Source organism: Chionomys nivalis, chromosome 15 (assembly GCF_950005125.1).
Source record: "Chionomys nivalis chromosome 15, mChiNiv1.1, whole genome shotgun sequence".
NCBI classification, from domain to species: domain Eukaryota; kingdom Metazoa; phylum Chordata; class Mammalia; order Rodentia; family Cricetidae; genus Chionomys; species Chionomys nivalis.
In genome coordinates this window covers 69,950,423-69,962,544 of record NC_080100.1, presented here as the reverse complement: position 1 = coordinate 69,962,544, position 12,122 = coordinate 69,950,423, and the positions used below count along the sequence as shown (strand labels likewise).

The window sequence follows — 12,122 nt, the reverse complement described above, 5'->3', positions numbered from 1 at the left end:
AAAAAAAAAAAAGAATGCAAACAGCAACAGCGGCCCCAATAAACTGTGATCTGCCTCTATATGACCCTAGGATGGCAGTACCCAACCCTACTCCCCGCCAACCCCATCTACTACAAAGAACTAGCTTGGCTCACTGGTCAATACAAGGGGGTTTCTTACCAACATTCACATAGTGCTTTCCACTTCATTGGGACTCACCAGGAGGCTCAAGAGAACGACAGGTGTCTGTAACATGAGGGCCAGCTGTGGGGATTGACAGAATACAGACAATTCTCCTGCACCACTTCCTCCTCTTACTTTTATAAACAAAAGAAAACATTCATAGTTCATTTTTTTCGGGAAAGTGGGCGTAGCTTTCCAGGCTACATCCTGCTGTTTGAGGGCACTGATAATCTTATGGGGACCTAAAGAAAATTTAGAGTTATAATCATGTCCTGACTGGAGTATCCTGTGAGTCTTGATCATCTCAGGCAGCAGTCTTGAATCTGTTCTGGATGTAGACCTCAGACATCTGGGCCATCTGTTCCTACCGGAGCCTTCTCAGGTGGTCTTCCTTGAGCAAACTGGATTTTTCTTAACTCAGAATGAATCCACAGCCTCTCATTTTCTGTGGAAACAAAAGCAAAATCTCTTCTCCAAAGTAACATACCTTTTACCTTCAGTTTTCAAGCCAAGGTATTTTCAAAATACCTATCTTGGGTTAGTTCAGCAGCATTTATAAACAAAAGTCTTTTAGCAGCTGTTGCTCCTTCCTCAGCATTCAAGCAGTTCAAAGAGAGCATAATAGCATACAGTATCAAGATTCTCTGTGTATTTTCCATCTTTATGCAGCTTTATTTTAACCTCTATTACGTTTATTTTTATTTTTACTTTTACTTTTTGAGACAGGTTCTCTGTATATCTGGAATAACTCTGTATACCAGGCTGTCCTTGAACTCACAGAGGGAGAAGCACCAGTCTCTGCCTCCCCAGTGCTAGGCTTAAAGGTGTGTGCAACCACAACTTGATCTCACAGAGATGAGTCTGTCTCTGCCTCCCAGGCATTGGGATTAAAGGTGTATGCTACTACCACACCTTGAAGTCACAGAGATCAATCTACCTCTGCCTCTCTGCCTTGCAAGTGTTGCGATTAAAGGTGTGTACCCTGGTTCCTGGGGTGCATCTTGAGGACAGTTTCTGGTCAGCTAACTAAATCATTCTGTTTGTGTCTGGTCAGCTAACTAAAGCATTCTGCCCCACGTGGAGATTAGCTGCAGGGCTTTGACTCCACCCTTGGTATGGTAATTTCCCACCTGCGTGGGTGGAAATCCTAATGCAGCAGCTAGGTATATAAGGATTTCCCCAAGGTTGAATAAATGGCATTCTGCTGATCTCCTTCGAATGACCTAGGGCTCTTTGTGTGTTCTTTCAATCTCCAGGCCCTTGCCTGACCTGCAGAAGGTACAGTGGCCCGCGAACTGTACCGAGGGTGTAACACAAAATCGGGTGTTACACACCCAACTACTCTCTTTCTTTCTTTTATACTTTTAAAAACTTTACCTGGGGGTTCGTGGCCTCTCCCACCAGCCCCATGAGCTGCAGTGTCTTGGGTCCGGACCCCGAGGCAGCGCTGCTGGCCTGTGCCGCCTGTGTTTCGCATCCGGATCCGGCGCCTCAGTTGTCTGCTCCCGCCAAGCTGCCCACCAGCATAGCCACGGAGAGCAAGGCCAGCCCCGCGGGGATGACAGGGGGACCCGGGGCTGGAGTTGCCACTATGGCCATGGGCCCCATAGTGGCGCGAGCCAGGGAGCCTGCGGAGCTCCGCCAGCTGTCCTTGGTGGTAGTGGGCGGCGCGGCTCCCCCTGAAGGGGCAATGTCTAAGGGGGTTTACGCCCTGCCGAGCGCGCCCAACAGAGAAGTGAAGCCCATAGTGTCCAGCACGCCACCGGTGGACTTCTTGATGCAGCTGGAGGATTACACCCCTACGATCCCAGATGCAGTGACTGGTTATTACCTGAACCGTGCTGGCTTTGAAGCTTCAGACCCACGCATAATCCGGCTCATCTCACTAGCTGCCCAGAAATTCATCTCAGATATTGCTAATGATGCCCTACAGCACTGCAAAATGAAGGGCACAGCCTCTGGCAGCTCCCGGAGCAAGAGCAAGGACCGCAAGTACACCCTAACGATGGAGGACTTGACCCCAGCCCTCAGTGACCATGGCATCAATGTGAAGAAGCCGCACTACTTCACCTGAACCACCTAACCCAGGTGTATTTGTCTTTCCCTCTGTCCCCACAACAGCCTGTTTTCATAATAAACTTCATTGTGGAAAAACAGCAACAACAACTGTGGCGGAGCAAATGAATGTAGACAGATTATATAGATATATACAGCTTTAATAAGGAAATAGACTTACAGGACCACAGGTTCCCGCGGCGGAGCAAAAGACAAAAAAGGGCTGCTGGGCTCACGCCCGGCAGATTTATCCGTAAACATTAGCCCGAGGCGAACACGCCCCCAATGGGTGGGGCTATGTCCCTACATCTCCCCCTTTTGTCTAAATAAGATAGAACCAAACCAAATACAACTATATACAATAATAACAAATAATAAATATAACAAACAATATTGAGAACAAAACTTTTGCTAAACATTCTATCTCAAGGAGTCTAAATAACATAGAGAGTAACTACAATTATATAATCTTCAACTCCGTCAAAGATCTGAGAAGGGAATAAAGATTACTTAACAATCGAGAGATATCCAAAATGTGCAACAATTGACAGAGACAACTGACTACCTGGGCAATCACCCAAAGTCTCGTTTGCAATGTTGAGTCAACCAACTTTGGCTAAGGCCTAACATAACTGGCATACCATTATTAAAGGCAAGGAACTTTCTTAGGACTATCCTACCCTGTCTTGGCAAGATAAGACAATCCTGTTTCATCCACTTAGGGATATTCTGTATCTTTGTCAGAAGTTGAGGTATGGGCTTTTCTTAACCCAAAGGCCAGTTCTGCCAAGAAGACAAACTCCCAGTGGAGTGTCTTTGGTGCTCAACGTTCTCTCGGGAGTAGAGTGGTGTTGCCAGGAGTAATTGTGTCTCTTTGGCATAGAAATTTTAGGTTAGATTAAAGGCCATTTTCTACAGCTCTTCGAAGAGGCTGAAGATCATACTATCTATACTAAATATAATCTCTATGTAACTAAAAGACCTGATAAACTTAAAAATAAATATGACAAACATATAATTCTCAATACCTATCTAACTTTGAAGACTAAAAGAATAAACAACTGTGCAATATATGAAGACAATGATCTTCAACTGTAAACAATGTCATAGTATCAGAGGTAGAAATGTACAATGTAATATGGTAGAAGTATCAATACAATATAGACAAAGTTATAAGCATACTCATACAAAAATAGAGGTAGGAACACTCACATTCAATATTCAACATATCAGTATACAAGAAACAGTACCAGTACAATTTTCTATAAACAGTAATTCACAAATACCAATCATCCCAAAAAACCAGTTAATCCCCCTTCTTCTTCCTCTTCTCTCTTTTTTTTTTTTTTTTTTTTTTTCCAAAAAATTATCACCCCATCCCCTCAACCCTAAACCAACCACTAAAAGATGCCCCCAACCCTGAGGGCAAACTCTGTTGGGAGAGGGGACGTCGTCCTCTAAGATTGCTTCTAGCTGACATGGGGGCGACGTTCTTCTTAGGGGGTCCTGTGAAAGCAAATGTTGGTAAAATTCCCAAATTAACCTTTGACCTAAGAAAATTGTAACTAGTCTCAGAGCATTTTGAGAAGGTCCGACCAGAGTGTTGTCAAAAATGTGCACCATTCGAAATTGTCTCTTGTAGTTGGTACCAAAAAACAGGTCTAATATTAGCGCTTTTTTTAAAAAAAAAATCATGACGTCATAAAAACCAGATGGAGTTGATGTTGTGGGGCCCCATCTTCATCCTGGAAACTTCAAAGATTACTGTAGGAAAATTTGTTGCTTGTTACGGGAAATTTAAACATTAACAACAAGGACATATACTGACATATAAAGAAAGACACAGATATGAGGAAAAGCAAAGAAAGTTTAAGACATATATATATATATATAAATTAATACTTACAGAACAAGTCCCTCCATCAGTAATTAAATATTAGGGGTACCTTAAATTCTTTGAAGATGGGTATTTTCCTGTGGAGATAAGAAGAGAACCCTGCCCCCAACCTATTTGTATTACTTACCATCAGTATGATTGCCATCCATGTGATTGAATTGTTATTTATCTTTCCCAACTGGCTTCTCTTCATCAAAACGAACCTTTATCAATTTTGTTGGAATCCACAATTTTTCCTCACCTGTGGAGACAAGAGCAAATCCCCTTCCCCAACGCAGCACATCTCCTGGCTTCCATTGTGAGGTCAGCACATCCTTGAAATAAACTGGTTGATTTAGTTCAGTAGACTTTTCCATTATCCAATGTCTTTCTGCAGCCGATGTTCCCTTCTCATTAGCGTTGAGGAAATTCAAGGTTAACAAAGCATTATGTAACCTATTTCTGGGGGTGTTTTCCACCCCTTTCTGTTTGTTCAACATATCCTTTATAGTTCGATTTGATCTTTCTATGACTGCTTGACCTGTAGGATTGTATGGTATACCTGTAACATGCTTGATATTGTAATAATCAAAAAACCGTTTCATTTTTCTAGAGACATAAGCAGGACCATTATCTGTCTTTATTTGTGTAGGAATACCCATAATAGCCATGACTTCTAATAAATGAGTGATAACTGAATCAGCTTTTTCTGAACTTAAAGCCGTTGCCCACTGAAAGCCTGAATACGTGTCAATGGTGTGATGAACATATTTTAATTTGCCAAATTCTGCAAAGTGGAACACATCCATCTGCCAGATTTCATTCCTTTGGGTGCCCTTTGGATTAGCCCCTGCAGGCAGTGGCGTTTGGTTATAGAAAGAGCAAGTAGGGCATTTCTTTACAATCTCCCTAGCTTGTTGCCATGTAATAGAAAACTCTTTCTTCAAACCTTTGCTATTAACATGATGTTTTTTATGAAATTCAGAGGCTTGTAGCACACTACCAATCAATAATTGATCAATTTCTGCATTACCTTGTGCTAGAGGACCTGGCAGACCCGTATGGGATCGGATGTGTGTTATGTACATAGGGCAAAGCCTGTTCCTAATCAAATCTTGCACCTGGATAAACAAAGAGGTTAGTTCTGTATCATCAGGTATAAATTCAGCAGTTTCAATATGTAAAATAACTCTTTCTGCATATTGTGAATCAGTAACTATATTAATAGGTTCTTTAAAATCCCTTAGCACCATAAGAATGGCATATAATTCTGCCTTCTGGACAGAATCATAAGGACTTTGTTCCACCTTACCCAAGTCTTCTGATTTGTAACCTGCCTTCCCTGATTTATTGGCATCAGTATAGAACGTACGGGCTCCAGTTATTGGAGTATCACGGACGATTCGAGGAAGGATCCAAGAAGTTCTCTTTATGAAGTTAAGCCTCTTGCTTTTTGGATAGTTGTTATTAATGTCTCCCAAGAAATTAGCACAAGCTCTTTGCCATGGTTCATTATCTTCCCATAATTTCTTTAGTTCATCAGCAGTGAAAGGCACTATAATTTCTGCTGGGTCTATGCCTGCTAGTTGACGAAGTCTCAACTTGCCTTTTATAATTAACTCAGAGACTTTTTCTACATAAGTTTTCAGTTTCTTACTTGGTTTATGTGGTAAAAAGATCCATTCCAAGATAATATCATCTCTCTGCATTAAAATTCCTGTAGGGGAAATTTTTGATGGTAGTATGACGAGAATACAGTCGAGCTCTGGATTTACCCTGTCCACATGCGCCTGTTGTAATTTTTCCTCAATCATTGTCAGTTCCTTTTCTGCTTCAGCTGTTAATTCTCTGGGACTGTTTAAATCTTTGTCACCATCCAAGGTTTTGTTCAAATGAATTATTAGATCAGGTGTTATTCCAATAGCTGGCCGTAGACTGGAAATGTCCCCTAATAGTCTTTGAAAGTCATTAAGAGTCCGTAGGCGATCTCTCCGAATTTGTGCCTTTTGTGTCTTAATTTTTTGTAAACCTATTTTATAACCTAAATAATTAACAGAATCTCCCTTCTGAATCTTTTCAGGAGCAATTTGCAATCCCCATTTTGGTAAAAGTATTTTTATTTCTTCAAACAGTCTGTTCAAGGTATCCATGTTTGAATCGGATAACAAAATGTCGTCCATGTAGTGATATACTATCGATTTGGGAAATTTCTTGCGTATTATTTGCAATGGTTGATTCACAAAATATTGGCACAGGGAGGGGCTATTTAACATACCCTGGGGGAGGACGGTCCAGTGGTACCTCCTCGAAGGTTGAGAATTATTATAAGTAGGCACTGTGAAGGCAAATTTTTCTCTATCTTCTTTTTGTAAAGGTATAGTGAAAAAACAATCCTTTAAATCAATAACTATGAGAGGCCATCCTTTTGGCAATAAAGAGGGCAAAGGAATTCCAGATTGCAGAGGGCCCATAGGTTGAATAACCTTGTTGATAGCCCTGAGATCTGTCACCATTCTCCATTTACCTGATTTTTTCTTAACCACAAATACAGGAGAATTCCAAGGGCTGGTAGATTCTTCTATATGTCCAGCATCTAATTGCTCTTGTACCAACTGTTCTAAAGCCTGTAACTTTTCCTCAGCTAAAGGCCATTGCTTTGTCCATATTGGTTTTTCAGTCAACCATTTTAAAGGCAAGGCTGTTGGTATCTCTGAAGGGACATCAATTGCTTGTTCTTGTACAGCCCGAATGGCCGGTTTTCTCCGTTTGTAATATCTTTTAATATTATCCCCAGAAATATAGGCTCTAGAAGTAGCAGGGATGTTAATTTGGGTATTCCATTGTTGTAATAGGTCACGACCCCATAAATTCATTGCAATATTGGCTACATATGGCCTTAATTTTCCTATTTGTCCCTCTGGACCTATACATTCAACCCATCTCGTGCTCTGCCTTACTCGAGATAGGGTTCCAATTCCCAGGAGCTGAACATTTACATTCTGAAGAGGCCAATATGGATGCCAAGATTCTGGGGTAATGATACTTACATCCGCACCTGTGTCCAGCAGGCCAGTAATAAAAATGCCATTTACACACACTCTCAGCTTTGGTCTTTGGTCATTTATAGAAGTTTGCCAAAACACACGGAACTCATCTTTCTGATCATTATTGCTTGTAACAGTAGGCATGGGGCTTTCTAATTGTCCTGACGAGTCACGTTCTCTGTAGTAACTGGAAATGACTGAACCATGTTTGCCATGGGGGCCTGTGAGGCCCCCCTCTCACGTTTCCCGTCTGTATCAGGTTGCCTTGTCTATCTCTTGTAGACCTGCACTCATTCGTCCAGTGTCTGCCCTTTCCACATCTTCTACATAAACCTGAAGGCTGAGTCCTCCTATTTCTGTTATTTCTAGAAGATGCATTATTATTATTCCTGAAAATCCGTTGTCTACAATTCCTTTTCATATGACCCATTTTGCCACAATTAAAACATTTGGTATTCTGATGTCTCCTTTTACCATTGGAAATTGCTTCTTCTACCCATGCTTCAGTGCCATAGTCAAATGTATCAACATCTAGTGTATGCAAGACCCATTCTTCTAATGGCGCTGATCTGAGCTTTAAAGGTCCCAAAATCCTTTTGCATTCCACATTTGCATTTTCATAAGCCAAAGTCTCGATCATTATACGTCTTACTTCTGGGTCAGATATCCCTATTTGTACAGCTTTAGTTATTCTTTGTAAAAAGTCACTAAAGGGTTCTCTCTGACCCTGTTTAACTCTGACAAATGATTCCATCCTCTGTCCTGGGTCTTGCACCCTGTCCCAAGCCCTTAAGGCTGCTGTAGTACACACGGAGAGTATGTTTTCATCCAAATTAGCTTGTTCCTGAGGCTCAGAAAATAGCCCCTCTCCCAAAATTTGATCTATGGAAATCTCAGTTCCCTTTGCTCTTTCTTGCTGTTCTAAAAGTCTAGCCTCTTGCCTGAATAAGCATTTCCATTTTAATTGCGTTCCACTCTCAAGGACAGCAGAGCTCAGCTGAAACCAGTCAGAGGGCGTGACCTTATTCGTGGTGGCCCAAGACCTTAGCATCTCTTTAACAAAAGAGGCATTCATTCCAAAAGTCATTACAGCCTGTTTAATTTCTTTGAGATCATTCATACGGACAGGTTCCCATGTATCTTCCTTGATGAACCTAGGGTTTCTGGAACCAACTACTTTCTCAGTTGTTACAACTGGAAAGGCAGGTAGAACTGTAGGTAGAGCTTTGTGGGAATTGTCCCGGAGGGATTTACCCACAGATTTAGTTAAAATATGCTTTTCTACCTCTTGCTCTTCTTCCTCAGAATTTAGAAATTCCTCAATCATTTCAATTCTATTCACCATTGCCTTCTTTAATGTCTGAATCTCCTGTCCAGAATTATGTTCTAAAGCCTTCATTGAGGATTCTAAAGTATGAAGTTTGTCCATTAGAGATAATGTCTCATCTTTGGACATAAGTTTTATAGCATATACCGTGCCTTCTTGTACAGATAATCTTTCTGTCAATCTGTCATAAGCTTTAGACAAAATCCGATTGTCACATTCAGCAGTTTTGATTCTCTCAGTTAATGTTTCTGTTCCTACTGAAAGGGACTGTAGCTTACGATCCAAATCAGCTGTTCCTTCTTCCATAGTAATGAATTTCTCCTTAATATCAGCCGTTAATATTTCAGTTCCTACTGAAAGGGACTGAAGCTTACAACTCAAATCAGCTGTTCCCTCTTCCATAGTAATGAATTTCTCCTTAACATCAGCCTGTACCTCTTCTAAATTTTTTTCAGTTTGTCGAGTTGTGTTAAACAAAGATCTGTTCTCTGCCTGGAGAACTTCAAACTGATTTTTGAGAAGATTGTTGTCATTCTCAATTGTTTTTAAGCGTTTTTCAGTTTGTCGAGTTGTGTTAAACAAAGATCTGTTCTCTGTCTGGAGAACTTCAAACTGATTTTTGAGAAGATTGTTGTCATTCTCAATTATTTTTAAGCGTTCAACCTCGTCTCGTAAAGACTTTATCATATTTCTATTATCAAACCATACAGTACCAAGGAAAACTACGAATCCCAGAAAGATCCATATCTGTGGGCTGACAGACACTTCTTGTAAAATCTCCCACATGGTACAACTGAAAAGGCTGTTAAAGTCTTGAATGGTAATGTTTTCAGACATTTTTCTTATTTATAAAAGAAAATTATGTACCTGTAATGAAGTTTTCCTGCCAGTGGTGGCTAAAGAAATGCACCTGAGTCCACGTGGTCTAAGCCAGAGCCGGTCTGAAACAATTAACTCAAAACAAAAATTATTGTACTGCCTGTTAAGGAAAGGGGTTGGTGGCTTTTACTTCAAAACCGCGGGTGCTTCACTTAAATCAGGCAGTGAAGGTTTGGAAGAAACAGGGAGCTATTAACTGCTCTGTGGGGGTTGCTGCTCTGCGACCGTAGTGGCCTGGAGTGGGGGAAGGGAAAGCGAGCAGGGAGCACGCTGTAAATCGCCTTCCTGAGCTCAGGCAACTAGCCGGGAAAGGTGGAGCTTGCGCCCCCCCTGTCTCAGGGTCGTGGGTTCGAGCCCCACGTTGGGCGCCAAATGTGGCGGAGCAAATGAATGTAGACAGATTATATAGATATATACAGCTTTAATAAGGAAATAGACTTACAGGACCACAGGTTCCCGCGGCGGAGCAAAAGACAAAAAAGGGCTGCTGGGCTCACGCCCGGCAGATTTATCCGTAAACATTAGCCCGAGGCGAACACGACCCCAATGGGTGGGGCTATGTCCCTACAAACAACAACAACAACTAACAAACCTGGGGCAGGTGGCAAGGTGAGGGGAGAGTTGCACAGGGCCCCACGTGGCCGCATAAGCATGTGGGAAGTTGACGAGTTCGAGCTGAAGCTCAACAAGAATAAATAAGAACTGGACAAGGAGAACCTGCATTGGAAGAGTAGCCGCAGCCACTCTAGAAGCTGGGACCGGAAGCACAGGAGCCGGAGCCGAGATCTGCATAACCGGGACCAGTGCAGGGTCTCATGAGTCAGACTAAGGCGAAGCAAACCTTTGACCAGAGGCGCTAAAGAGGGGCACTGTGGATTGATTCGTTCCCCTCGCCATGAGAAGAAGAAGGTGCATAAATACTGGGACGTGCCACCACCTGGCTTTGAGCACATCACCCCAATGCAGTACAAGGCCATGCAAGCTGTGGGTCAGATTCCAGCCACTGCCTTTCTTCCCACGGTGACTCCTGATGGTCTGGCTCTGACCCCAACGCCCGTGCCTGTTGTTGGCAGCCAGATGACCAGACAGGCCAGACGCCTCTATATGGCAACATTTCATTTGGCATCACTGAAGAAGCCATGATGGACTTCTTCAATGCACAGATTCGCTTGGGTGGATTGACTCAGTCCCCTGGCAACCCAGTCTTGTCTTGATTTATCTGCACAGCCAAGAATTTTGCCTTTTTGGAGTTCTGCTCAGTGGATGAATCGACCCAGGCCATGGCCCTGGATGGCATCATCTTCCAGGGCCAGTCACAGAAGATTCGAAGGCCTCATGACTATCAGCCACTGCTTGGCATGTCAGAGAACACCCATCTGCACTCTTTGCGCTAGAATCCAGTTCGCCAGTTTCGGGCAAGGGGCTCGAGGCTGAGGAAACACAGGCAGAGACAGACCAACACATGGACCTCCAATCGCTGGTACAAAAGCCCTTCTTTAATAGCACCATGGAGGCTTAAGGACCCTGCAGTCAATGGCCAACAGGTGAAAATCCCATCCTCTGATCCTCTAGGCAAAGCACAGCTTTCAGTATCTTCAATTAGAAGGGGAAGAGCAGCTAAAGGCCGGGACTCAATTAGTCCCAAACATTCTTCCCATTTCCTCAGTGAGAGAAGTCCTCAGCAAGGTCAGCAGTCTCTCACTGAGCCCTACTCTTGAGACTTTTATCTACATAACAAGACAATCTACTTATTCTCCATGCTGCTCTGTGTATCTGCCGCCCCTACTTTGTCTCTCACTCCAGGAAGCCTCGTGATGCTATCATTTCTGTTGCTCAGGATGGTACACTGGCCACAATGCTTGCACCCTTATGTTTTTCCCTATAGAACTCCCATTAGTCCATACATAATGAAAATTGATTTCCCCCATCAATCTGTTTTCAGATCAGTTTCATTTATACACTAGGCAAAGAATTTTGGAAAGTCAAGGGACGCAGCAAAGCCTTGGGCAGAATTTACTGTTGTCTGAGGCATAATTAAGGAACAGTAAAGAGGCCAGGCCTGCCTGGAGTAGACAGTAAGAGAGGCAAGAATCAGAGGCTGGGGACTGGAGAGATGACTCCATGGTTCAAAGCAGTTAGCTGCCCTTGCAGAGGAATCAGGTTCAGTTTCCAGCATCCACATGGTGGGTCACAACCATGTGTATCTCCAGCTCCAGAAGATCTGATGCCCTCTCCTGGCCTCAGCAGGCACTGCATGCATGAGGTTCATAAATATACCTGTAGGCAAAGCCCTCATATACATGAATTAAAAATAAATAAGTAGGGGGCTGGAGAAATGGCTCAGAGGTTGGGAGCACTGACTGCTCTTCCATAGGTCCTGAGTTCGGTTCCCAGCAACCACATGGTGGCTCACAGCCATCTATGAGCTGTGCCCTCTTCTGGCATGTAAGCATTCATGGAGGGAATGTTGTATACATAATGAATACATAAATCTTTAAAACAATAAATAAAAATAAATAAGTAGGGGCTGGAGAGAAGGCTCAGTAGTAGTTAGGAGCACTAACTGCTCTTCCAGAGAATCTGGGATTTCGTTCCCAGCACCCACATGGTGGCTCACAACTGTCTGTAAAATTCCAGTCTCAGGGGACCTGATGCCTTTTTCTGGCCTCCATGGGCAATCCTGTAGTTTATAGACATCCTCACACACAAACAAAAACAAAACAGAACATAAATATACCTAAAATAATCATAATACTGTTTTGTTTTCCTTTTTTGAGAC

The 12,122-nt window shown here is 42.8% G+C and overlaps 2 protein-coding genes across 2 annotated transcripts in view; both read left to right on the top strand.

Annotated features, from left to right (window-relative positions):
• The first annotated feature begins 1,570 nt into the window (after nt 1-1,570).
• Nucleotides 1,571-2,236, top strand: LOC130887542 (transcription initiation factor TFIID subunit 10-like). The gene has a single exon (XM_057790036.1). It carries the CDS (start codon nt 1,571-1,573, stop codon nt 2,234-2,236), a length of 666 nt encoding a protein of 221 aa, XP_057646019.1.
• A 7,941-nt stretch (nt 2,237-10,177) lies between these two features.
• LOC130887316 (splicing factor U2AF 65 kDa subunit-like) overlaps nt 10,178-12,122 on the top strand; it is a 59,870-nt gene continuing 57,925 nt past the window's right edge. The window contains exon 1 of the mRNA XM_057789693.1: nt 10,178-10,252. The gene's annotated coding sequence lies outside the window, so the exon portion shown is untranslated. The remainder of the gene's footprint in view (nt 10,253-12,122) is intronic.

Excerpts from the sequence above, each read along its gene's own strand:
- LOC130887542 (XM_057790036.1), top strand. The coding sequence starts at position 1,571 with ATGAGCTGCAGTGTCTTGGGTCCGGACCCCGAGGCAGCGCTGCTGGCC.